This window comes from Doryrhamphus excisus, chromosome 16 (assembly GCF_030265055.1).
Source record: "Doryrhamphus excisus isolate RoL2022-K1 chromosome 16, RoL_Dexc_1.0, whole genome shotgun sequence".
NCBI lineage: Eukaryota > Metazoa > Chordata > Actinopteri > Syngnathiformes > Syngnathidae > Doryrhamphus > Doryrhamphus excisus.
Genome location: NC_080481.1, coordinates 2,829,911 through 2,853,640, shown reverse-complemented (window position 1 = coordinate 2,853,640; position 23,730 = coordinate 2,829,911). Strand labels below are relative to the sequence as shown.

Sequence of the window (23,730 nt, the reverse complement as noted above, 5' to 3'; positions counted from 1 at the left end):
AGTGTCAGTATCAACAGTGAAGCGGTGACTTCAAGATGATGGACTTGATGGCAGGATTGCCAAGAAAATCCAAATTCCATATCTCAGACCGGCCAAACTAATTTCCAACTGATCCCAAACTTTTGAGCGGTAACGTATGTACTTTCTGACATTAGATAATACCAGTATTAAGTAATACCATATTTGGGTTCATAAACCTTCCTTGAGTGCTTCGCTCCTCTGGCACACGGTGAGGTTGAGCTGCTGCCCCATTTAATAAATCACACTGATGTTAGGTTTTTCCCACTAGTGTACTCTCACACAGAAGCAGATGTCGGCAACCAATGCTTGCTGGAGGCCAACGTGTCTACGGAAGTGTGTCTGACTGTGCTGGATACCCTCATCATTTTCATTATGGGATTCAAGGTATGCAGAACTTTAAGTGTTTTTTTTTAATATTTCTCTTACATGAGTGTTATGGTTGTACTGAGAATCACATTCTCCTGGTAGTTTTATACATTGTATATACCAGGGGTCCCCGACATTTTTTGCACCACGGACCGGTGTGATTTGGGTCTTTTTTTCTGGCATAAAAATACAACAAATATAAAATAACACGACAGGGCTAAAAGGAAATGTTAAGTGCAGAGAAAATATAACTCACACGCTGAATCAATGGGAGGTCTGAACTTGTTTTGTTGTTAATAAATTATTTATTATTTCTGTGCGGCCCAGCGGTCTGGCCCGGCGGTTGGAGACCCGGTATATACTGTACATACGTCATATTAGGACTTGAACGGTGCACCATTGAGTCCATTGTTCTGTCTAGCATGATTCATGGTTGTCGATAAGATTCAAGGACGATATTCGTTTAGAACGATACCATCGGAATTGATTCAGGAACTTTTTAGCCAAAAATTCTAACGAGTGACTGGTTGAATTCCCGTTTCTTTTTGTATGGGAATCAGGTATAAATTTATTATGGATATAAACAAACAAGTAAGCAACAGTTAAGGCAAATGCATTCACATATTATTTGAGTAAAGCACAACCAGGCTGCACGGCGGTCGAGTGGTTAGCGCGCAGGCCACACAGCTAGGAGACCCGAGTTCAATCCCACCCTCGGCCATCTCTGTGTGGAGTTTGCATGTTCTCCCCGTGCATGCGTGGGTTTTCTCCGGGTACTCCGGTTTCCTCCCACATTCCAAAAACATGCTAGGTTAATTGGCGACTCCAAATTGTCCATAGGTATGAATGTGAGTGTGAATGGTTGTTTGTCTATTGATGTGCCCTGTGATTGGCTGGCCACCAGTCTGGGGTGTACCCCGCCTCTCGACCGAAGACAGCTGGGATAGGCTCCAGCACTCACCTATGGTCACGACCTTTGGGTAGTGACCGAAAGGACCGAAAGATTGTGGGTACAAGTAGCCGAAATTAGTTTTCTCCTTCGGGTGGCCGTGGTATCGTAAATCGAAGTATTGAGAGGAGCCAGATGAGGTGGCTTGAGAGAGGGATGCCTGGGGGTGAGTCGGGGCTTAAATGATGGATGGACGGTACACCATTATCACATCGGGGTTCGGTCCCTACCTCGGTTTTTAGGTCACAATTCATTGATTTTAGGTACAGTAAGGTCCAAGAAAACGTAACCATAATTGCTTAGCTTTAGTGTAAACAGCTTTAATGGTTAAAACCTGGGTTGTAGTATATTTGTTTACTAAGTAGACACACATCCTGTCCCCTAATATGTCCCTCATACGTCCCTTAATATACACGCCTCTCTTTTTCCTCTTTCAGAGCCAGTTGAACTCGGATCTTGGTCACAACCCCTTGATGAAGAAAGTATTTCAGGTGCATCTGTGCTTCCTGCAGATCCCTCACTCGGAGGCTGCCCTCAAGCAGGTCTTCACCTCACTCAGGAATTTTATCTACAAGGTATACCACCTTGACTGGCTTGGCTATCGGTACAGTACAATAACTCCAAAGTTACTCCAAATACTTGAAAAGTGACTGTATTTTTAAAAAACTGAATTCTAGATTGGTACTGGGGTCGGTGGAGGGAACTGACCAACCATTTCTGGTAACTGCTAAAAGGCTCATGTCAAGCTAGATGGGCCCTGCTTTTTCCCTGATTCCAGTTTAACTCACCTCCATACTCCAGGATCTAGAAACATCACGTAAGATGATTCTACCACTTTCTACCATGATGACTGGGTCATCAAGTGGGAGATGGAATCAGAGGTCAAGGCAACGAGCCAGACCCCAGAACAGGACCTTGAAACAAATATTATTATCTGGCACGGTTCATAACCAAGGTCTGAAGTGGACTTCATGGAATATTCAGTCTCAGCTGGGGGGACCCAGGGTTGTATTCCATGTGTAGAATGAATTTTGTTAGGAGCTGGAAGCTAATTCCATCCTCACGTTGGGATAAAATCTGCTGTCAAATGGACAATGTGAGAAAGCCAACCAGGACTTAGAGTCGACGCTGAGTCCTATCACCTGGGCAGAACACTTTGGTTGCATTTAATTCACAGAAAATCCTACGATGACCTCAGCACTGGATATGTTCCCATTTGACCGTCATTGGTTGCACATGCAAAACAATACTATTTGATACAGTGTTTTATATTATACTTATATAACGCCAAAACGTGAGGGCGGCCGTCCATTCTGTCTCTTCTAAACTAATTGTTGTCGGGAAAAATTCAGGAGATTAACTGGAAAGCCAAGTTCAGATAGACCTCGAATATCAAGGTTGGAATTTCCCAGGTTATGATCCAATTGATCTCGGTTTAAGACTTCCCAGATTAGCTTGGCTTGATTTAATGTCGTTAGTAAGCTTTATGCTTTATTAGCCATCTGCACAAACCCACTGAGGTCAGGCTTTATGGGACCTGGTTGCAGCTGCTAGACCAGGTTGATTGTGTGGGTATGTGGGTCCTTGAATGTGACCAAGAAGACCTTTTGGACCACTGTATGCTTTCAGTTTGGGAGGAGCTTTTCTGTTTCCTACATGACGCTGTGGCAAAGTACTGCAGAGGGTCAGCTCAGAGATATGGTGTGTTTAAAGACCACCGAACAAAATACAACATCTCAAACCGCTATCATTGATACATAAGACATTCATTCATTCATTCATTTTCTACCACTTATCCTCACAAGCCTATCCCAGCTGTCTTCGGGCGAGAGGCGGGGTACACCCTGGACTGGTGGCCAGCCAATCACAGGGCACATATAGACAAACAACCATTCACACTCACATTCATACCTATGGACAATTTGGAGTCGCTAATTAACCTAGCATGTTTTTGGAATGTGGGAGGAAACCGGAGTACCCGGAGAAAACCCACGCATGCATGGGGAGAACATGCAAACTCCACACAGAGATGGCCGAGGGTGGAATCGAACTCGGGTCTCGTAGCTGTGTGGGCTGCACACTAACCACTTTTGCCCAACCTGCAGCCTACATAAGACATAAACATGTAAAAACTGTGGGTTCTCTCCAGTACATGTATGACTACACTACCGCTCAAAAGTTTGGGATCACTTGGAAATGTTTTTGGCCAGTCTGAGATATGGATTTTTCTTGGCAATCCTGCCATCAAGTCCAGCATCCCGAATTTGCCGCTTCACTGTTGATACTGACACTGGTGATTGACAGCTACTATTTAGTGCAGCTGCCATGTGACGACCTGTGAGGCGTCTTTGTCTTAAACTACACACTCTCAGATATTTGTCTTCTTGCACAGTTGTGCATCGTTTTTCTGTCCTTGTTAGACCCAGTTTGTGCTGCTCTCTGAAGGGAGTAGTTAACAGCATGGTAAGAGGTTTTAGTTTCGATTTTTTAGATGGGTTTTCTAATTATCTATTAGCCTTATAAAATGATGAACTTGGATTAGCAGCCATAACAGGAGATTGATGCAGAAGACTGACAGTTGTTGATAGTAGGCCTCTATGCAAAAATGTACATCCTTCTTTGAAAATCATCTCATTCATTTTAATTGTTTGTGAAATGGATGAAAATGTTTGTGAAATGCATGAAAATGTGTTTTTCTTTGGAAAACAAAGACATTTGCAAGTGATCCCAAACTTTTGAGCAGTAGTGTGATATCACTATTTGGTAGATGCTATAGTTGGTATGCTCTTGATCCAAAAGTTAAGACACTAATTTAATTGCACTATTGGATCTTAACCAGGTTCTGAGCAGAGTTTCAAAATGCAAAAAGGAGATTGATGCAGAGGACTGACAGTTGTTGATAGTAGGCCACTATGCAAAAATGTAGATCCTTCATTTTAATTGTTTGTGAAATGGATAAAAATGTTTGTGAAATGGAAAAAAAATTGTTTGTGAAATGCATGAAAATGTGTTTTTCTTTGGAAAACAAAGACATTTGCAAATGATCCCAAACTTTTAAGCGGTAGTGTACATTTCACCTGTATTATCACGTGTATAAGAATTATTACTTATTTAGTGTGTATGAGATGTGTTTTCTGTGAAAAAAGAAACATTTTTTTGACCCAAAATCAACAGATTGAATCTGAAATATCCACTGTACTTGTGTCCATTGATTTTTTTGAGTTTTGTATCTGCAAATGTCCCTGCTAAATGTCGTGCTGTCACCAATGTGTCCTCTAGTTCCCCTGCACGTTCTTTGACGGCCGGGCTGACATGTGCGCCTCCTTCTGCTATGAAATCCTGAAGTGCTGCAACTCCAAGCTGAGCTCCCTCCGTAGCGACGCCGCCCATCTTCTCTACTTCCTAATGAAAAGTAACTTTGACTACACCGGACGCAAATCGTTTGTCAGAACCCACCTTCAGGTACCTGCGCCTTTTTTAACAAAAGGATTCCCGAAATGCGAACGCATTGTGTTTGTGTTTCAGCTTTGTTTGGTCTGCATTTGTATTATCTGCTCAGGTTGTAATTGCCGTCAGCCAGCTGATAGCCGATGTGATTGGCATCTGCGGCACACGTTTCCAACAGTCTCTATCAATCATTAACAACTGCGCAAACAGCGACAAAAGCATCAAGGTGAGACGTGGCGGTGTGATGCCTGAAACGTTAATGAAATCAGTTTCGTTTGTATGATTCACACACAACACACACCGTCACCACAGCTGATAAGAATTGATTGCTAAAGCACTCCGAGTCCGAAAACAGATACACACATTGATGATATTTAGCTCGTTAGCTTGATTTACCTAGCCTAGAACCCAGACCCATTTCTTTATTATTTAATCGGCGCTGGTTTAGCTGCTGCTCCGTTAAAGCCCCGGTCTGCTTTGCAGCACACAGCTTTCCCGTCAGACGTGAAGGACCTGACCAAGCGCATCCGAACTGTGCTGATGGCCACCGAGCAGATGAAGGAGCACGAGAACGATCCCGAGATGTTAGTGGACCTCCAGTACAGCTTGGCTAAGTCATACACAAGCACACCGGAGCTCCGTAAAACCTGGCTAGACAGTATGGCCCGGATCCACCACAAGAATGGCGACCTTTCAGAGGTTCATTAATACTTTTTTGGTACAAAAATAACTTTGAGTTCTAAGTTGTTTTGCTTACTTCCCTTTTAGGCAGCCATGTGCTACGTGCATGTTGCTGCTCTGGTAGCCGAGTACTTGTCAAGGAAAGGTTAGCTTACTCTTACGACATGATTCTACATATATAATATAAATATGTAAGTACAGATAGGAAGTCATTTAATCACCTCTTTGTGTGGAAGGAATGTTCAGGCATGGCTGCTCGGCATTCCGTGTCATCACTCCAAACATTGACGAAGAGGCAGCCATGATGGAGGACGTCGGGATGCAGGATGTTCACTTCAACGAAGTATGTCCTTCATTATGTGTTCCGTTGTCCTTTTTTCCCCTAAACTACGCTCAGGGAAATACAAGAAAGAACAGGAACAGTCGGTCGTCTTTCCGACACAGCAGGAGTTTATTTTTCCATCAATCAGCAGCAACATAAAACATAGTGCCAGTATCATACTGTACCAATATACTATATCTCATTTTTTTTACGGTTTTATTGCATATTTTACCCAATTAACTGAAATTACCTCCCTTCTGCATGTGTCTAGACACTTTTAATTTATTTTTAACAAATAAACATTAGTGTACAAAACATTAAAGCACGTCAAATAGGTGCTAATCAATGCCTTTAGCAAGCCAGGCTTCGTTAGCATTAGCATTAGCGAATTTAAACCACTTACATTTACACCACGTAAACAACTCCAAACATTACAGAGGTATCAAAAGTCACTTTACATGACAATACTACAAAATGTGGTTCTTAAAAACACTTAAAAATACTTATTTTTCACCAACCTGAAAAACAGGAAATAACGGAAGTAGTTTGTCGTCTTTTTAACACAGCAGTTTATTTTTCTTCTTCACGTGCTGTGCGTGGCTTTCCCGGCCAACCGAGCCGCAACGCCCCCTGTGGCGTAACTGTGTAACCGCACCTAACAGAACTAACAATTACAGGAAGAAAACAAATAAAGATAACAAGAAAACAATGAGGATACCATTGACAATATGTAAAAAAAATGTTGGGATCTTTGTTAAATTGTTTTTTTTCCTTTGTTTTTTTCACACTTTTACATATTCAGTGAACTTATGATGGGAAACTAGAACTAGACCACACCCCTACGGGCAACCGAGTCTCTGCAACAATTTTATTTATGCAGGAGGTGCTGCTGGAGCTGTTGGAGGAGTGTGCCGATGGCCTTTGGAAAGCAGAGCGATACGAGCTCATTGCTGATGTCTACAGGCTCATCATTCCCATTTATGAACAACGCAGAGATTTTGAGGTACTTAGCAGCATCTTCACCGGGTGGTTCCCTCACAGGCACAGCTTTTGTGACTTGACCCTGGAGGAGATCGGTTATTTGGAGTCCAATCATTCAACATATTCTTCAAAAAGACGCTAAGCAAGTCAAATGGGCTGCAATGTGATGATACCAGCTGGTTACATTGTTGTGTGGTAAAATTCCCCTCCATCAAGCATCCATTTTCTATGCCGCTTATCCTTACTCGGGTCCCGGGTATGCTGGAGCCTATCCCAGCTGACTTTCTGTGAAAGTCCACTTCTTTGTCATCTTCCCAGAACGACCGACACCATGGTAACAATTAGGTGTGTTTGATTTGTAGCACACTTAATCGTTGTCGATAAGATTCAAGGACGATATTCATTTACAACGATACCATCTGAATTGATTCAGGAACTTTTTAGCCAAAAATTCTGGTTGAATTCCCGTTTCTTTTTGTATGGGAATCATTCATTCATTCATTTTCTACCGCTTTTTCCTCACAAGGGTCACGGGGGTGGTGGAGCCTATCCCAGCTGTCTTCGGGCGAGAGGCGGGGTACACCCTGGACTGGTGGCCAGCCAATCACAGGGCACATATAGACAAACAACCATTCACACTCACATTCATACCTATGGACAATTTGGAGTCGCTAATTAACCTAGCATGTTTTTGGAATGTGGGAGGAAACCGGAGTACCCGGAGAAAACCCATGCCTGCACGGGGAGAACATGCAAACTCCACACAGAGATGGCTGAGGGTGGAATTGAACCCTGTTCTCCTAGCTGTGAGGTCTGCGCGCTAACCACTCGACCGCCGTGCTGCCTGTATGAGAATCATGTATAAATTAATTATGGATATAAACAAACAAGTAAGCAACAATTAATGGCAAATGCATTCACATATTATTTGAGTAAAGCACAACCAGGCTGCACGGTGGTTGAGTGGTTTGCGCACAGGCCACGCAGCTAGGAGAAACGAGTTCAATCCCACCCACGGGCATCTCTGTGTGGAGTTTGCATGTTCTCCCCGTGCATGCGTGGATTTTCTCCGGGTACTCCGGTTTCCTCCCACATTCCAAAAACATGCTAGGTTAATTGGCGACTCCAAATTGTCCATAGGTATGAATGTGAGTGTGAATGGTTGTTTGTCTATATGTGCCCTGTGATTGGCTGGCCACCAGTCCAGGGTGTACCCCGCCTCTCGCCCGAAGACAGCTGGGATAGGCTCCAGCACCCCCACGACCTTCATGAGGATAAACAGTAGAAAATGAAATGAACAGGCGAGCGGTCCAGGGTGTACACTGCCTCTCACTCAAAGACAGCTGGGATAGGCTCCAGCACCCCCGCGACCCTTGTGAGGATAAGTGGTAAAAAATGAATGATTAAGCGCAACCAACACTTTTTGACAATGAATGAATGAACAGGCGAGCGGTCCAGGGTGTACACCGCCTCTCACTCTAAGACAGCTGGGATAGGCTCCAGCACCCTCGCAATACTCGTGAGGATAAGCGGTAAAAAATTAATGATTAAGAGCAACCAACACTTTTTGACAATGAATGAATGAACAGGCGAGCGGTCCAGGGTGTACCCCGCCTCTCACTCAAAGACAGCTGGGATAGGCTCCAGCACCCCCGCAACCCTCGTGAGGATAAGCGGTAGAAAATTAATGATTAAGTGCAACCAACACTTTTTGACAATGAATGAATGAACAGGCAAGCGGTCCAGGGTGTACACCGCCTCTCACTCAAAGACAGCTAGGATAGGCTCCAGCACCCCCGCGACTCTTGTGAGGATAAGCGGTAGAAAATTAGTGATTAAGCGCAACCAACACTTTTTGACAATTAATGAATGAACAGGCTAGTGGTCCAGAGTGTATCCCGCCTCTCACTTGAAGACAGCTGGGATAGGCTCCAGCACCCTTGCAACACTCGTGAGGATAAGCGGTAAAAAGGAATGATTAAGCGCAACCAACACTTTTTGAAAATGAATAAATGAACAGGCGAGCGGTCCAGGGTGTACACCGCCTCTCGCACAAAGACAGCTGGCATAGGCTCCAGCATACATGCGACCCTACTGAGTGAGAAAATGGATGGATGCATGAACTAATATGTTGAATTCAATGAAGTCTGTGATTCTGTCCAATAAAACAGGACTTAAACATCAATTCAATACTTCATTCACCTTTATAAGACCTAAGAGCTAAGTTGGGATGCCACCCGAACCCCTCCCTGGGGAAGTATTCTGTGCATGCCCACCCTGGATGAGGCCCCGGGGTCGACCTGGAGGGATTATATCTTGCAACTGGGCTACAATGACAGTGAAAAATATTATGTTTGTGTTTTTGCACGGCAGAAACTGACACACCTGTACGATACCCTCCATCGTGCCTACACCAAAGTCTTGGAGGTGATGCATTCTGGAAAACGTCTGCTGGGTACATACTTCCGAGTGGCTTTTTTCGGACAGGTAATGGTCCACACACGGAATGATATCGTTATTATTTTTGCTATGAAGTTTTTGATTGCGATTCCTCTTTTTTTCCACCGCGTTTCAAGGCTGCGGTAAGTACGTAGTAGTTGTAGGTCGAAGGCATGTGGTGTCGTGTCCTCGCATGATCATGATCATAGCTGGAATTGAACTTGGAAAACTTGGAACTTGGTAGCATCAGCGTTTTCTGACCATTCTACGCTTCCCTGCAGGGCTTCTTCGAGGATGAAGATAGCAAAGAATACATCTACAAGGAGCCAAAGTTCACACCTCTCTCTGAGGTTTCCCAGAGGCTCTTGAAACTCTATTCTGACAAGTTTGGTCAAGAAAATGTCAAGATCATCCAGGACTCGGGAAGGGTGAGACGGAATTCTTATTCCAGCATTACTTACTGTTAAGTGAATTGAAAATTTGCGAAAAATTACATTGAGCTCTACAGTTCAGTGTCATTTCCGGAAATGTTGCCATCGGAGTGCTATCACTCAGCTACACTAACATAGCGTTCCTAATGGTTGCGGCTTGGGCCGGGAATGTCACATTTTACCATCATTCCCATCATTTTTTTTCCACTAATATTCAGTGTTTGTCCCCTTCAGGATTTTTTTGCATGTTTGTCACACTTAAATGTTTCGGATCATCAAACAAATTCATTCATTTTCTACCGCTTATCCTCACGAGGGTTGCGGGGGGTGCTGGAGCCTATCCCAGCTGTCATCGGGCGAGAGGCGGGGTACAGAAAATTGTGTCCGGTCTTTTTCTGTTATAAAATAAAGTAAAAACACATTTCATACAAAGTTGCAAATAGTGATTAATCATGATTAAATAATTTGAAATTTGTGATTAATTTGATTACAATTACAATCAGTACAATCAATTACAATTATTGGAAAGCTCTATAAAAAACAAAAACGAAAAAAAATATTATTCATCCATCCATTCTCACTTGGGTCATGGACATGCTGGAGCCTATCCCAGTTGTCTTCGGGCGAGAGGCGGGGTACACCCTGGACTGGTGGCCTGCCAATCACAGGGCACATATAGACAAACTAAATTTTTCTTTCCTATTTTATAGAAAATTGTGTCCGTCTTTTTCTGTTATAAAATACAGTAAAAACACATTTCATACAAAGATGCAAATAGTGATTAATCATGATTAAATAATTTGAAATTTGTGATTAATTTGATTACAATTTTTAATAATTGGAAAGCTCTATAAAAAAACAGAAATGAAAAAAATATATATATTATTCATCCATCCATTCTCACTTGGGTCATGGACATGCTGGAGCCTATCCCAGCTGTCTTCGGGCGAGAGGCGGGGTACACCCTGGACTGGTGGCCAGCCAATCACAGGGCACATATAGACAAACTAAATTTTTCTTTCCTATTTTATAGAAAATTGTGTCCGGTCTTTTTCTGTTATAAAATACAGTGAAAACACATTTCATACAAAGTTGCAAATAGTGATTGATCATGATTAAATAATTTGAACTTTGTGATTTATTTGATCACAATTTTTAATCATTGGAAAGCACTATAAAAACAAACAGAAAAAAAATTATTAATCCAGCCATCCATTTTCTATACCGCTTATTCTCACTTGGGTCATGGACATGCTGGAGCCTATCCCAGCTGTGTTCGGGCAAGAGGCAGGGTACACCCTGGACTGGTGGCCAGCCAATCACAGGGCACATATAGACAAACTAAATTTTTCTTTCATATTTTATAGAAAATTGTGTCCGGTCTTTTTCTGTTCTAAAATACAGTAAAAACACATTTCATACAAAGTTGCAAATAGTGATTAATCATGATTAAATAATTTGAAATTTGTGATTAATTTGATTAGAAGTTTTAATAATTGGGAAGCTCTATAAAAAACAAAAACGGAAAAAAATATTATTCATCCATCCATACATTTTCTATACCGCTTATTCTCACTTGGGTCATAGACATGCTGGAGCCTATCCCAGCTAATGCTAATTAACCTAGCATGTTTTTGGAATGTGGTAGGAAACCGGAGTACCCGGAGAAAATCCACGCATGCACGGGGAGAACATGTAAACTCCACACAGAGATGGCCGAGGGTGGGATTGAACTCTGGTCTCCTGGCTGTGACGTCTGTTTGCTAACCACTAGACCACCGTGCATCAAAGAAATTGAAAAATGTAATTACAATTCAATGACAGAGCAACTGAACACAAAATGTTTCAGATTTTAAATTGAACTTTTTGTGTGAAAAAGTGATTCCCCCCGTTGGGTCGCCCTTAGCAGCAACAACTGCAATCAAGTGATAACTTGCAATGAGTCTCTTCCAGCGCTGTGGAGGAATTTTGCCCCACTCATCTTTGCAGAATTGTTGTCATTCAGCCACATTGGAGACTTTTCCTACATGAAGCCTTTTTAAGGTAATGGTACAGCATCTCAGGACTCGGACTAGGCCGCTCCAAAGTCTTCATTTGGTTTTTCTTCAGCCATTCAGAGGTGGACTTGCTGGTGTGTTTAGGATCATTGTCCTGCTGCTGAAGAACCCAAGTTGGTTTCAGATTGAGGTCACCAACAAGATTTTTCTGGAAGAATTCATGGTTCCATTTATCACAGCAAGTCTTCCAGATCATGAAGCAGCAAAACAGCCCCAGACCATCACACTACCACCAAGTCCAAAACCTTCCCAGACCAGTAGAAGCTCTTGTAGCTGAGGACTGCAATTTTTATTTTCAAGCTATATGTAATGTCTTAATACTTTTTTCGGTATGATGACTCTTCCATACCCACAGGTGAACCCAAAGGACCTGGACTCCAAGTACGCCTACATCCAGGTCACGCATGTGGTACCGTACCTCGATGACAAGGAGTTAGAGGAGAGGAAAACCGACTTTGAGAAAAGTCACAACATTCGTCGTTTTGTGTTTGAGACGCCCTTCACAGTGTCAGGCAAGAAGCAGGGCGGCGTGGAGGAGCAGTGTAAGCGTCGGACCGTTCTCACCAGTAAGTTAAATATTATACTAGCGTGTTTCTGTTCATGAAATCACTTCCGGGGTATTCCTGAGCCTTATTCCAAAGTTCATACATGGGCCATGGTTTCATTTTTTTCGGATATGCCTAACATATTCATACATCATAAAACTTCATATTTTATAGAAAATTGTGTCCAGTCTTTTTCTGTCATAAAATACAGTAAAAACACATTTCATACAAAGTTGCAAATAGTGATTAATCATGATTAAATAATTTGAAAATTGTGATTAATTTGATTACAATTTTTAATCATTGGAAAGTTCTATAAAAAAACAAAACAAAAAAATATTATTAATCCAGCCATCCATTTTCTATACCGCTTATTCTCATGGACATGCTGGAGCCTATCCCAGCTGTCTTCGGGCGAGAGACGGGGTACACCCTGGACTGGTGGCCTGCCAATCACAGGGCACATATAGACAAACTAAATATTTCTTTCATATTTTATAGAAAATTATGTCCGGTCTTTTTCTGTTATAAAATACAGTAAAAACACATTTCATACAAAGTTGCAAATAGTGATTAATCATGATTAAATAATTTGAAATTTCTGATTAATTTGATTACAATTTTTAATCATTGGAAAGCTCTATAAAAAAAATCAGAAACGAAAAAAAATATTATTCATCCATCCATTCTCACTTGGGTCATCGACATGCTGGAGCCTATCCCAGCTGTCTTTGGGCGAGAGGCGGGGTACACCCTGGACTGGTGGCCAGCCAATCACACGGCACATATAGATATATATAGCACATCATAACACTTATTACTGATTATTTAAAAAAAAATTGAAAATACCAAACCCTTTTGAAACACTGTGTTTTTTGCACTTGAATTTTGTAAGATGATTTACATCAAATTATGCTGAAATAAATATCAATGTGTTTTAAAATTCACTTCATTAAAATACTGTGTTTAAATATTCACTAAATAAAGATTGTGTATAAAAAATCAGTGCAAAAAATAATAAGTGAAAATAAATGTAATGTTTTAAAACATAGATACACTTCCAGTATACTTCTTTAAAGTATAGGCTTGGGGCTGCACGGTGGTCTAGTGGTTAGCGCGCAAGACCTCACAGCTAGGAGACCAGGGTTCAATTCCACCCTCGGCCATCTCTGTGTGGAGTTTGCATGTACTTTCCGGATACTCCGGTTTCCTCCCACATTCCAAAAACATGCTAGGTTAATTGCCAACTCCAAATTGTCCATAGGTATGAATACGAGTGTGAATGGTTGTTTGACAGTTGGGATAGGCTCCAGCACCCGCACGACCCTGGTGAGGAAAAGTGGTATAAAATGAATTTGTGGCGCCGCGCAAGGTCATCCATTCATTTTCTACCGCTGGGGGGTGCTGGAGCCTATCCCAGCTGTCTTCGGGCGGACTGGACAGCACAGAAGAGGTGAACAACATTAATGTTGTAATTAATCTGTAATTAATCTATTAATCAGCATTTTTTTAAATAACGGTTTTCATTCATTCAATCATTTTCTACCGCTTATCCTCACAAGGGTCGCAGGGGGTGCTGGAGCCTATCCCAGCTGTCTTGGGGCGAGAGGCGGGGTACACCCTGGACTGGTGGCCAGCCAATCACAGGGCACATATAGACAAACAACCATTCACACTCACATTCATACCTATGGACAATTTGGAGTCGCCAATCAATAAATTAACCTAGCATGTTTTTGGAATGTGGGAAAATAAATAAAAAATAAAAAAAATAGATGGCTTTCCCGCCAAAACTCCCAAAATCAACATTTTAGAAATGAAACACAAGACAGCTCCACTCATCGCTGATCTCCATGGCTGTGCTGCATGTTCTTTCACATCCCAGCTCGCCCCTCCCCTTTAGTAAACAATCACTGTTAGTATGCAAATGAGCTATTATAATATAATTTTACAATATGGCTGTAGAATATTTTATTATACTGTCAAGTATATATCCTCAAGGAGAAGGAGAATATACCATCAAAGGTTCTCCTATTTGGCGATGCAGAGCAGGAATGCAGGTGAATCCCAAGCACGATGCCTGGATTAGCCTCCTGCTGTGTTTAATGTAATGATATTGCATCACAGTATTATTATATATTATTCTTTTATTATTGTTATCACATCTTATCATAACGGTGGTTTATATGGTTTCATAAAGTGTTGACAACAATATCCTCTCGTGTCAATTGGTCGACATTAATCATTTCAAAATACATCGGCATTGTGTTGTGAATCAATTACATCAAAAAGTTAGTTTATACGGTTGTTTTTTGTTATTGCATTTTTGTTAAAATAATGTAAAAATCTCCTAATTTTTGTTGAGTTGGGTGTCTCGTATAAAACTTTGTGTAATTTTGTATTAATTTAATTTAATTTATTTTTTTTTCAAATTAAATTAAATTAAATTAAATTATTAAATAATTATTTAAATTAAAACCAAATTAAATTTAAACTAAATTAAATTTAAACTAAATTAAACTAAAATTTAATTTAATTAATTTAATTAATTTAATTAATTTAATTAATTTAATTAATTTAATTAATGTAATTAATTTAAAATCTGTAACTGTTACTGCTAATTGTTAACTGTTAATTTGTTCACTTCTTGCTTTCCTAATTTAATTTAATTTAATTTAATTTAATTTGATTTGATTTGATTTGATTTGATTTGATTTGATTTGATTTGATTTGATTTGATTTAATTTAATTTAATTTAATTTTAATGGTAATGGTAATGGTAATGGTAATGGTAATGGTAATTTTAATTTTAATTTTAATTTTAATTTTAATTTTAATTTTAATTTTAATTTTAATTTTAATTTTAATTTTAATTTTAATTTTAATTTTAATTTTAATTTTAATTTTAATTTTAATTTTAATTTTAATTTTAATTTTAATTTTAATTTTAATTTTAATTTTAATTTTAATTTTAATTTTAATTCAAGCAATTGAATTTTTTTAACATCAAATTTGGTGAAAATTTCATGCAAAATGTGTGTTTAAAAATTCTGGGTGTTAAAATACGCTGTTTTAAAATTCAGTTTTTATCCAAAACTCTGGCTTCTGTGCAAATAATTTGGATTTTGAAAATCACAAAATGTTTCTTGGAAAAAAATAAAATAAAAACAAATTCAAATACCAAAAAATCAGTCACAATGTAAAATATTTATTCGTGAAAATTGACATAAAAAAGCACTGAAAAGTAATCATCCATGTTATATACTTGAATACTGAAGTTAAGGAATGAAGTTCCTGTGTCTAAAAGTCTTTTTTTCCTGACAACTCATTGACTTCCACAATGTTGTTCTACCTCGCTTAGCTACACACTGCTTTCCTTATGTGAAGAAGCGCATTGCGGTCATGTACCAGCATCAGAGTGACCTGAGCCCCATCGAGGTGGCCATCGACGAGATGAGCGCCAAAGTAGCTGAGCTGCGACTGCTGTGCTCGGCCACCGATGTGGACATGATCCGCCTGCAGCTCAAACTGCAGGGCAGTGTCTGCGTTCAGGTACACGACCAAACAGATCTTTGAAATTGTATGATGTAATGATGAATAAATTGACCCCTCCCCCCACTCGTCCCCAGGTCAACGCCGGTCCGCTTGCCTATGCCAGAGCATTCTTAGACGACGCTTGTGCCAAGAAATATCCAGACAACAAAGTCAAACAGCTCAAAGAGGTCTTCAGGTTGGGGCAGATGCACATCAACCACCATTGATGATTTGGAGCAGCGTTTACTCGTCTCAAAATATTTGGCTAATTTTGTTTCAGGCACTTTGTGGAGGCCTGTGGCCTGGCGCTAGGTGTCAACGAAGGTCTGATCAAAGAGGATCAACAGGAGTATCATGATGAGATGAAGGCCAACTACAGAGAACTGACCCGGGAACTGTCAGACATCATGCATGAGCAGGTAGAACTGATTTTAGGAACCTGGACACTTTTTTTCATAGGTCGACTTATGTATGTTTTTTTTCTACCTAATTATGCATTTTTGGCCTTGTGCGACTTATACTCCGGAGCAACTTATAGTCCAGAAAATACGGTATACGTTTTCCCGCAGTTAATAATTCAAAAATTGCAACTTTATTTGTTGTTTTGTTTGTGTTTCATAATATTAGGACTTTAATATCAAACTTTCTGCTTCTAAAATTGCACAAATTAGATTATATTTTCACTTCATTCTTGTCAAATTGATAGTTTTTTCCTTTTTTGTTGTTTTTGGTTTCATTTCGGTCTAGTGGTTAGCGCGCAGACCTCACAGCTAGGAGACCAGGGTTCAATTCCCACCCTCGGCCATCTCTGTGTGGAGTTTGCATGTTCTCCCCGTGCATGCGTGGGTTTTCTCCGGGTACTCCGGTTTCCTCCCACATTCCAAAAACATGCTAGGTTAATTGGCGACTCCAAATTGTCCATAGGTATGAATGTGAGTGTGAATGGTTGTTTGATTGGCTGGCGACCAGTCCAGGGTGTACCCTGCCTCTCGCCCGAAGACAGCTGGGATAGGCTCCAGCATCCCCCGCGACCCTAGTGAGGAAAAAGCGGTAGAAAATGAATGAATGAATGGTTTCATTTCCTTGTTAAATTACCGTATTTTCCGGACTATAAGTCGCATTTTTTCCTAGGTTGGCTGTTCCTGCGACTTATACTCCAGAGCGACTTATAAATGAAAAAAGTGTTTATGTTCCATAAACACTGGACACCTTTTGTGTTCATGTTTATTTTTTGTGTAGCTGAATAACCATTGTGTTAGCATATCTTACACCTATTCAGCCTGTTCTCTATTCTTTTATTGTTAGAACTTGCCTTCCAAGAGGACGTAATGTCTGTTTTGGTCAAGTAGTTTGGAAAATAAATTACCCGAAAAATGCGACTTATATTCCAGTGCGACTTATGTATGTTTTTTTCTACCTAATGATGCAGTTTTGGCCTTGTGCGACTTATACTATGGAGCGACTTATAGTCCAGAAAATACGGTAGTTTGTAAAATAAATTACCTGCAAAAAATGCGACTTATACTCCAGTGCGACTTATGTATGGGTTTTTTTTCCCCACCTAATTATGCATTTTTAACCTTGTGCGACTTATACTCTGGAGCGACTTATAGTCCAGAAAATACGGTAGTTTGTAAAATAAATTACCCTAAAAAATGCGACTTATACTCCAGTGTAACTTATGTATGCTTTTTTCTACCTAATGATGCATTTTTGGCCTTGTGCGACTTATACTCTGGAGCGTCTTATAGTCCACAAAATACGGTAGTTTGTAAAATAAATTACCCGGAAAAAATGCGACTTATACTCCAGTGTGACTTATGTATGTTTTTTTACCTAGTTATGAATTTTTGTCCTTATGCGACTTATACTCTGGAGCGACTTATAGTCCAGAAAATACGGTAGCTTGTAAAATAAATTTCTACCTAATTATGCATTTTTGGCCTTGTGCGACTTATACTCTGGAGCGACTTATACTCCAGAAAATACGGTAGTTTGTAAAATAAATTACCCACAAAAAATGGGACTTACATATGTTTTTTTTCCACCTAATTATGCATTTTTGGCCTTGTGCGACTTATGCTCTGGAGCGACTTATAGTCCAGAAAATACGGTAGTTTGTAAAATAAATTACCCTAAAAAAATGCAACTTATACTCAAGTGTTTTGAGTGTTTTTCAGTGTTTTTTTCTACCTAATTATGCATTTTTGGCCTTGTGCGACTTATACTCTGGAGCGACTTATACTCCAGAAAATACGGTAGTTTGTAAAATAAATTACCCACAAAAATGGGACTTACGTATGTTTTTTTTCCACCTAATTATGCATTTTTAGCCTTGTGCGACTTATACTCCAAGCGATTTATAGTCCAGAAAACACGGTAGTTTGTAAAATAAATTACCCTAAAAAAATGCAACTTATACTCCAGTGTGACTTATGTATGTTTTTTTCTATCTAATGATGCATTTTTGGCCTTGTGCGACTTATACTCCGGAGCGACTTATAGTCCAGAAATAAAATAAAATAAAATAAAATAAAATAAAATAAAATAAAATAAAATAAAATAAAATAAAATAAAATAAAATAAAATAAAATAAAATAAAATAAACCTGTATCTTTTTATGTACTCTTTCTTCCAGGTCAATCCAGTGAATGACGGCACCAGGAGTTCTGACGTAGACATTTTCACAAACAAACTCCACCCATCCTCATTTTTCCAAATGACCTACTCTACTCTCAAGTCCCAACATGAGTGAATGGTGGAGGACGCCATCATCCACTGCTGCTCCACCACAAAGCTGGTCTAATGTCCTCTTCTTGCTGGTATCACTGGCTACTTGTTTCCTGTGAACAATTTTAGACTTTTAATCTTTTAAATTGTTATCTACTTGAGTCTTCATCGAGCACCTGTGAAGTCGGTGAAACTAAGTCCGGTACATGTGAGTCAGTGAGTGTTTTTGTCGAGTACCCGTGAGTTGGTTAGACTCAAGTCTTCATTAGGCACGCATATGTCAGTGAAACTCAAGTCTTCATTGGGCACCCATAACTCAGTGAAACTCGAGTCTTCATTGGGCACCCATAACTCAGTGAAACTCGAGTCTTCATTGGGCACCCATAACTCAGTGAAATTCGAGTCTTCATTAGGCACTCATAACTCAGTGAAACTCGAGTCTTTGTCGGGCACCCATAACTCAGTGAAATTCGAGTCTTCGTTGGGCACCCATAACTCAGTGAAACTCAAGTCTTTGTTGGGCACCCATAACTCTGTGAAATTCAAGTCTTCATTGGGCACCCATAACTCAGTGAAACTCAAGTCTTCATTGGACACCCATAACTCAGTGAAACTCGAATCTTCATTGGGCACCCATAACTCAGTGAAATTCGAGTCTTCATTGGGCACCCATAACTCAGTGAAACTCAGGTCATCATTAGGCACCCATAACTCAGTGAAATTCGAGTCTTCAATGGGCACCCATAACTCAGTGAAACTCGAGTCTTCATTGGGCACCCATAACTCAGTGAAATTTGAGTCTTCATTGGGCACCCACAACTCAGTGAAACTCGAGTCTTCATTGGACACCCATAACTCTGTGAAATTCAAGTATTTGTCAAGGACCCGTGAGTCAGTGAAACTCAAATCTTAGTCCAGTACACTTGAGTTGGAAACCTGCGTCTTCATTGAGTTCCTGTGAGTCAATGAAACTCAAGTCTTTGTTGAGCCTTTGTGAGTCAGTGAATCTCCAATTTTAGTCCTGTAACTATACATATAGTCACTATAATATAATAACAATAATAACTAACTGTAAGTGAAACTTGGGTCTTCATAAAGAACCCATGTGGTGAAACCGGGATCTTTGTTTAGTACCCGTGAATCATTGAAACTCATTGAAATCGAGCACCAGTGAGTCAGTGAAAGTCGAGCCTCCGACGTGCCTGTGAGCCAATTCAACTCGAGTCTTAGTCCAATAAACTCGAGTCAGTGAAACCTGAGTCTTCGTTGAGTACCCGTGAGTCATTGAAACTCAAATTTGGTCAACCCGTGAGTCAATGAAAATCGAGTCTTTCTTGAACACATCATTTTATCAGTAAACGTGAGTCGGTGAAATCTTTGGATCTTTGTTAAATACCCGTTAGTTAGTAAAACTCGACTCTTCTTTGAGCACCCATGATTCTGCAAAACTCGAGTCTTCATCAAGCACCGGTGAGACTAGAGTCTTATGTTGAGAACTCATGAGTCAGTGAAATTCAAAGCACTTCCTCGAGCACCAGTGAGTCAGTGAAACTTGAGTTCTCGTCAAGTGCCCATTACTTTGTGAAACTCAAGCCTTCATGAACCCGAGTCGGTCAAACTCAAGTCTTCGTGGAGCACCCGTGAGTCCTAGAAACGGGAGTCTTTGCAACTTGTGGGTCAGTGAAACTCCTGTCTTTGTCAAGCACTTGTAAGTCAGTGAAACCGGAGTCTTCAACAGCCTGAGAGTCGGTTAAACTCGTGTATTCGTTGAACACATGTGAGTCAGTATAACTTGAGTCTTTATTGAACACTAGTGTGTCAGTGAGAACTGAGTCTTCGTCAAGCACTCGTGAGTCAGTGATGCTCAAGTCTTCATCAACGCCTGAGTCACTTCAAACCCACAGTCTTCGTCGGGCATCTGTCGGGCACTAGTGAGCGAGTGAAACTCGACTCTTTCATAAAGTACCCGCGGGACAGTGACACTTGAGTCTATACTGAGTACACGTGAGTCAGTGAAAGTCGAGTCAATGAAACTCAAGTCTTTCGTGAAGATCTATTAATTTTAGTCCAGTAAACGTGAGTCAGTGAAAGATTTGGATCTTTGTTAAATACCCGTTAGTTACTAAAACTCGACTCTTCTTTGAGCACCTATGATTCTGTAAAACTCGAGTCTATGCTGAGCGCACGTGAGTCACTGAAAGTCGAGTCATCTCCAACCTCGGAGTCAGTGAAGAGTTCATTTGAGACAAAACCCAAATCGATTTTTTTTTCTTCAAATAATAGAGTTATGCAAATGAAGTTAGAATAACAGTTGGCTAAATGAATCGTTCATGACTCGTACATCTTTGGTACACCGAGTAGACAACTCGCCCCGCAGTTATTGTGTACTGTGTGGGAAACCAGTACGCCCCTGCACAGGACTGATTACGTAAGATGTTTCAAGCGAGAGGAAAGTTTGCGCGTTGCATTATTAGCGTATCATTTTTAACCAGAAATAAGTATTACTTTATTTTAATAAAATATAGATGAACTCTCACAAGCCAACAAATATCATTTTGTATAAAATGTACAATATGTTTTTTATTGTTGTCATGGTGACCAACTACACAGATTGCCAAAGATTTTGAACTCTTTAGTACAGTTGATGTGTGAATGCATCAACATTTGTATGTAGTTTTAATAACCAATAAAGAGGAGGCAAATACATTTTTATGTCTTCAATGATTGATGTTTTTCACACATTCAATTCCAAGTCAGAGGCCAGCAGTTACTGTAAATACTGTTGGTAATACTTTAATTTCCCTTTTCACTGTGGTTCCATGACCCCTCCTGTCTTATAATAACACGGTTGAAGTGCCATTCGAATGTTCTGCTACTCTTAAATGGACGAGTGTTCCACAAATACATTTTCATATTTGTGTGCGTTAAATCATGTTTGTTTTTAGCATTATTTAAATTTTCCTTTCATATTTTATTGAAAATTGTGTGCGGTCTTTTATTTCTGTTCATAAAATACAGTAAAACACATTTCATACAAAGTTGCAAATAGTGATTAATCATGATTAAATAATTTAAAATTTGTGATTAATTTAATTACAATTTTTAATCATTGGAAAACTATAAAAAACAGAAACGGAAAAAATATTCATCCATCCATCCGTTTTCTATGCCGCTTACTTTCACAAGGGTCATAGACATGCTGGAGCCTATCCCAGCTGTCACATTTATACCTATGGACAATTTGGAGTGGCCAATTAACCTAGCATGTTTTTGGAATGTGGGAGGAGTACCCGGAGAAAACCCACGCATGCACAGGGAGAACATGCAAACTCCACACAGAGATGGCCGAGTGGGGAATCGAACCCAGGTCTCAGTAAATTCCCACTTTTTACAGAGGTTACGCTCTCAAAAATGAGTACCGTTTATTTGATTGAACTGATTCCAGACCTGACCTTGATAAGTATTTTTATAGTTAGAGCATACGTACAAAAACCTGCTTACGACCTTCTTAATATGGTTTTTAATATTATTACGGTAGCACAGTACCTGTGTACCTAAACCTACCTACCTACCTACCTACCAACCAACCTACCTAAACCTACCTACCTACCTACCTACCTACCTACCTACCTACCTACCTACCTACCTACCTACCTACCTACCTACCTACCTACCTACCTACCTACCTACCTACCTACCTACCAACCAACCTACCTAAACCTACCCACCTACCTACCTACCTAAACCTACCTACCTAAACCTACCTACCTACCTACCTACCTACCTACCTACCTACCTACCTACCTACCTACCTACCTACCTACCTACCTACCTACCTACCTACCTACCTACCTACCTACCTACCTACCTAAACCTACCTACCTACCTACCTACCTAAACCTACCTATCTACTTACCTACCTACCTAAATCTACCTACCTACCTGCCTAAACCTACCTACCTACCTAAACCTACCTAAACCTACCTATTTACCTACCTACCTACCTAAATCTACCTACCTACCTACCTACCTACCTACCTACCTACCTACCTACCTACATACCTAAATCTACCTACCTACCTAAATCTACCAACCTACCTCCCTACCTCCCTACCTACCTACCTACCTACCTACCTAAATCTACCTACCTACCTATCTACCTAAACCTACCTACCTACCTACCTAAACCTACCTACCTACCTAAACCTACCTACCTACCTACCTACCTACCTACCTACCTACCTACCTACCTACCTACCTACCTACCTACCTACCTACCTACCTACCTACCTAAACCTACCTACCTACCTACCTAAACCTACCTACCTACCTATCTACCTAAACCTACCTCCCTACCTCCCTACCTACCTACCTACCTACCTACCTACCTACCTACCTACCTACCTACCTACCTACCTACCTACCTAAATCTACCTACCTACCTAAACCTACCTCCCTACCTACCTACCTACCTACCTACCTACCTACCTACCTACCTACCTACCTACCTACCTACCTACCTACCTACCTACCTACCTACCTACCTACCTACCTACCTACCTACCTACCTACCTACCTACCTACCTACCTACTTACCTACCTACCTACCTACCTACCTAAATCTACCTACCTACCAACCTACCTACCTACCTACCTACCTACCTACCAACCTACCTACCTACCTAAACCTACCTACCTAAATCTACCTACCTACCTACCTACCTAAACCTACCTAAACCTACCTAAACCTACCTAAACCTACCTATCTACTTACCTACCTAAATCTACCTACCTACCTACCTACCTAACTTGGTTGGTCCAGGTATGGTGATTTCCTCCCCTCCCCCCCACACACTTCCTTAAACCCAGCCTCAAACAGTGGCAGTCCGAGCATTTCTGCATCTCATTAGACTGCAGGTGGACACAAGGAAAAGGGCAAAGGTCACCCTGATGATGCATATTATTAACATCCCCAGTTGAAGGTTTGGCTGCGTGTGCGCATGGAGACATGAAGACATGAAGATGTGAAGACATGAAGACGTGAAGACGTGAAGACGTGAAGACATGAAGACGTGAAGACGTGAAGACGTGAAGACATGAAGACATGAAGACATGAAGACATGCCATGCTTCCACATTGATACGGTGAATGATCTGCCAGGATACGACCTAGCTTATCTGCACATTTAGCCTTGACTAGCATGCGGCTCGTCCACGTGCTCCGACGT

At 40.5% G+C, this 23,730-nt stretch overlaps 1 protein-coding gene and 1 long non-coding RNA gene across 3 annotated transcripts in view; one reads left to right on the top strand and one right to left on the bottom strand.

The window, feature by feature from the left end:
* Positions 1 to 6,387, bottom strand: part of LOC131104627 (uncharacterized) — a 59,096-nt gene extending 52,709 nt beyond the window's left edge. For both annotated transcript variants that reach the window (XR_009119809.1, XR_009119808.1), the window contains exons 1-2: positions 6,305 to 6,387; positions 5,686 to 5,851 (exon numbers count right to left, since the gene is read on the bottom strand). This is a non-coding gene — a long non-coding RNA (uncharacterized LOC131104627). The remainder of the gene's footprint in view (positions 1 to 5,685; positions 5,852 to 6,304) is intronic.
* Positions 1 to 18,558, top strand: part of LOC131104626 (dedicator of cytokinesis protein 9-like) — a 78,718-nt gene extending 60,160 nt beyond the window's left edge. Inside the window, exons 38-52 of the mRNA XM_058051992.1 lie at positions 290 to 405; positions 1,774 to 1,911; positions 4,616 to 4,798; positions 4,896 to 5,009; positions 5,267 to 5,482; positions 5,552 to 5,609; positions 5,701 to 5,807; positions 6,667 to 6,789; positions 9,141 to 9,254; positions 9,488 to 9,634; positions 12,050 to 12,260; positions 15,601 to 15,791; positions 15,869 to 15,969; positions 16,054 to 16,192; positions 18,412 to 18,558. Of these exons, the coding sequence (XP_057907975.1) occupies positions 290 to 405; positions 1,774 to 1,911; positions 4,616 to 4,798; positions 4,896 to 5,009; positions 5,267 to 5,482; positions 5,552 to 5,609; positions 5,701 to 5,807; positions 6,667 to 6,789; positions 9,141 to 9,254; positions 9,488 to 9,634; positions 12,050 to 12,260; positions 15,601 to 15,791; positions 15,869 to 15,969; positions 16,054 to 16,192; positions 18,412 to 18,528 (2,075 nt within the window). The 3' untranslated portion in view covers positions 18,529 to 18,558. The remainder of the gene's footprint in view (positions 1 to 289; positions 406 to 1,773; positions 1,912 to 4,615; positions 4,799 to 4,895; positions 5,010 to 5,266; positions 5,483 to 5,551; positions 5,610 to 5,700; positions 5,808 to 6,666; positions 6,790 to 9,140; positions 9,255 to 9,487; positions 9,635 to 12,049; positions 12,261 to 15,600; positions 15,792 to 15,868; positions 15,970 to 16,053; positions 16,193 to 18,411) is intronic.
* The last annotated feature ends 5,172 nt before the right edge of the window (positions 18,559 to 23,730 follow it).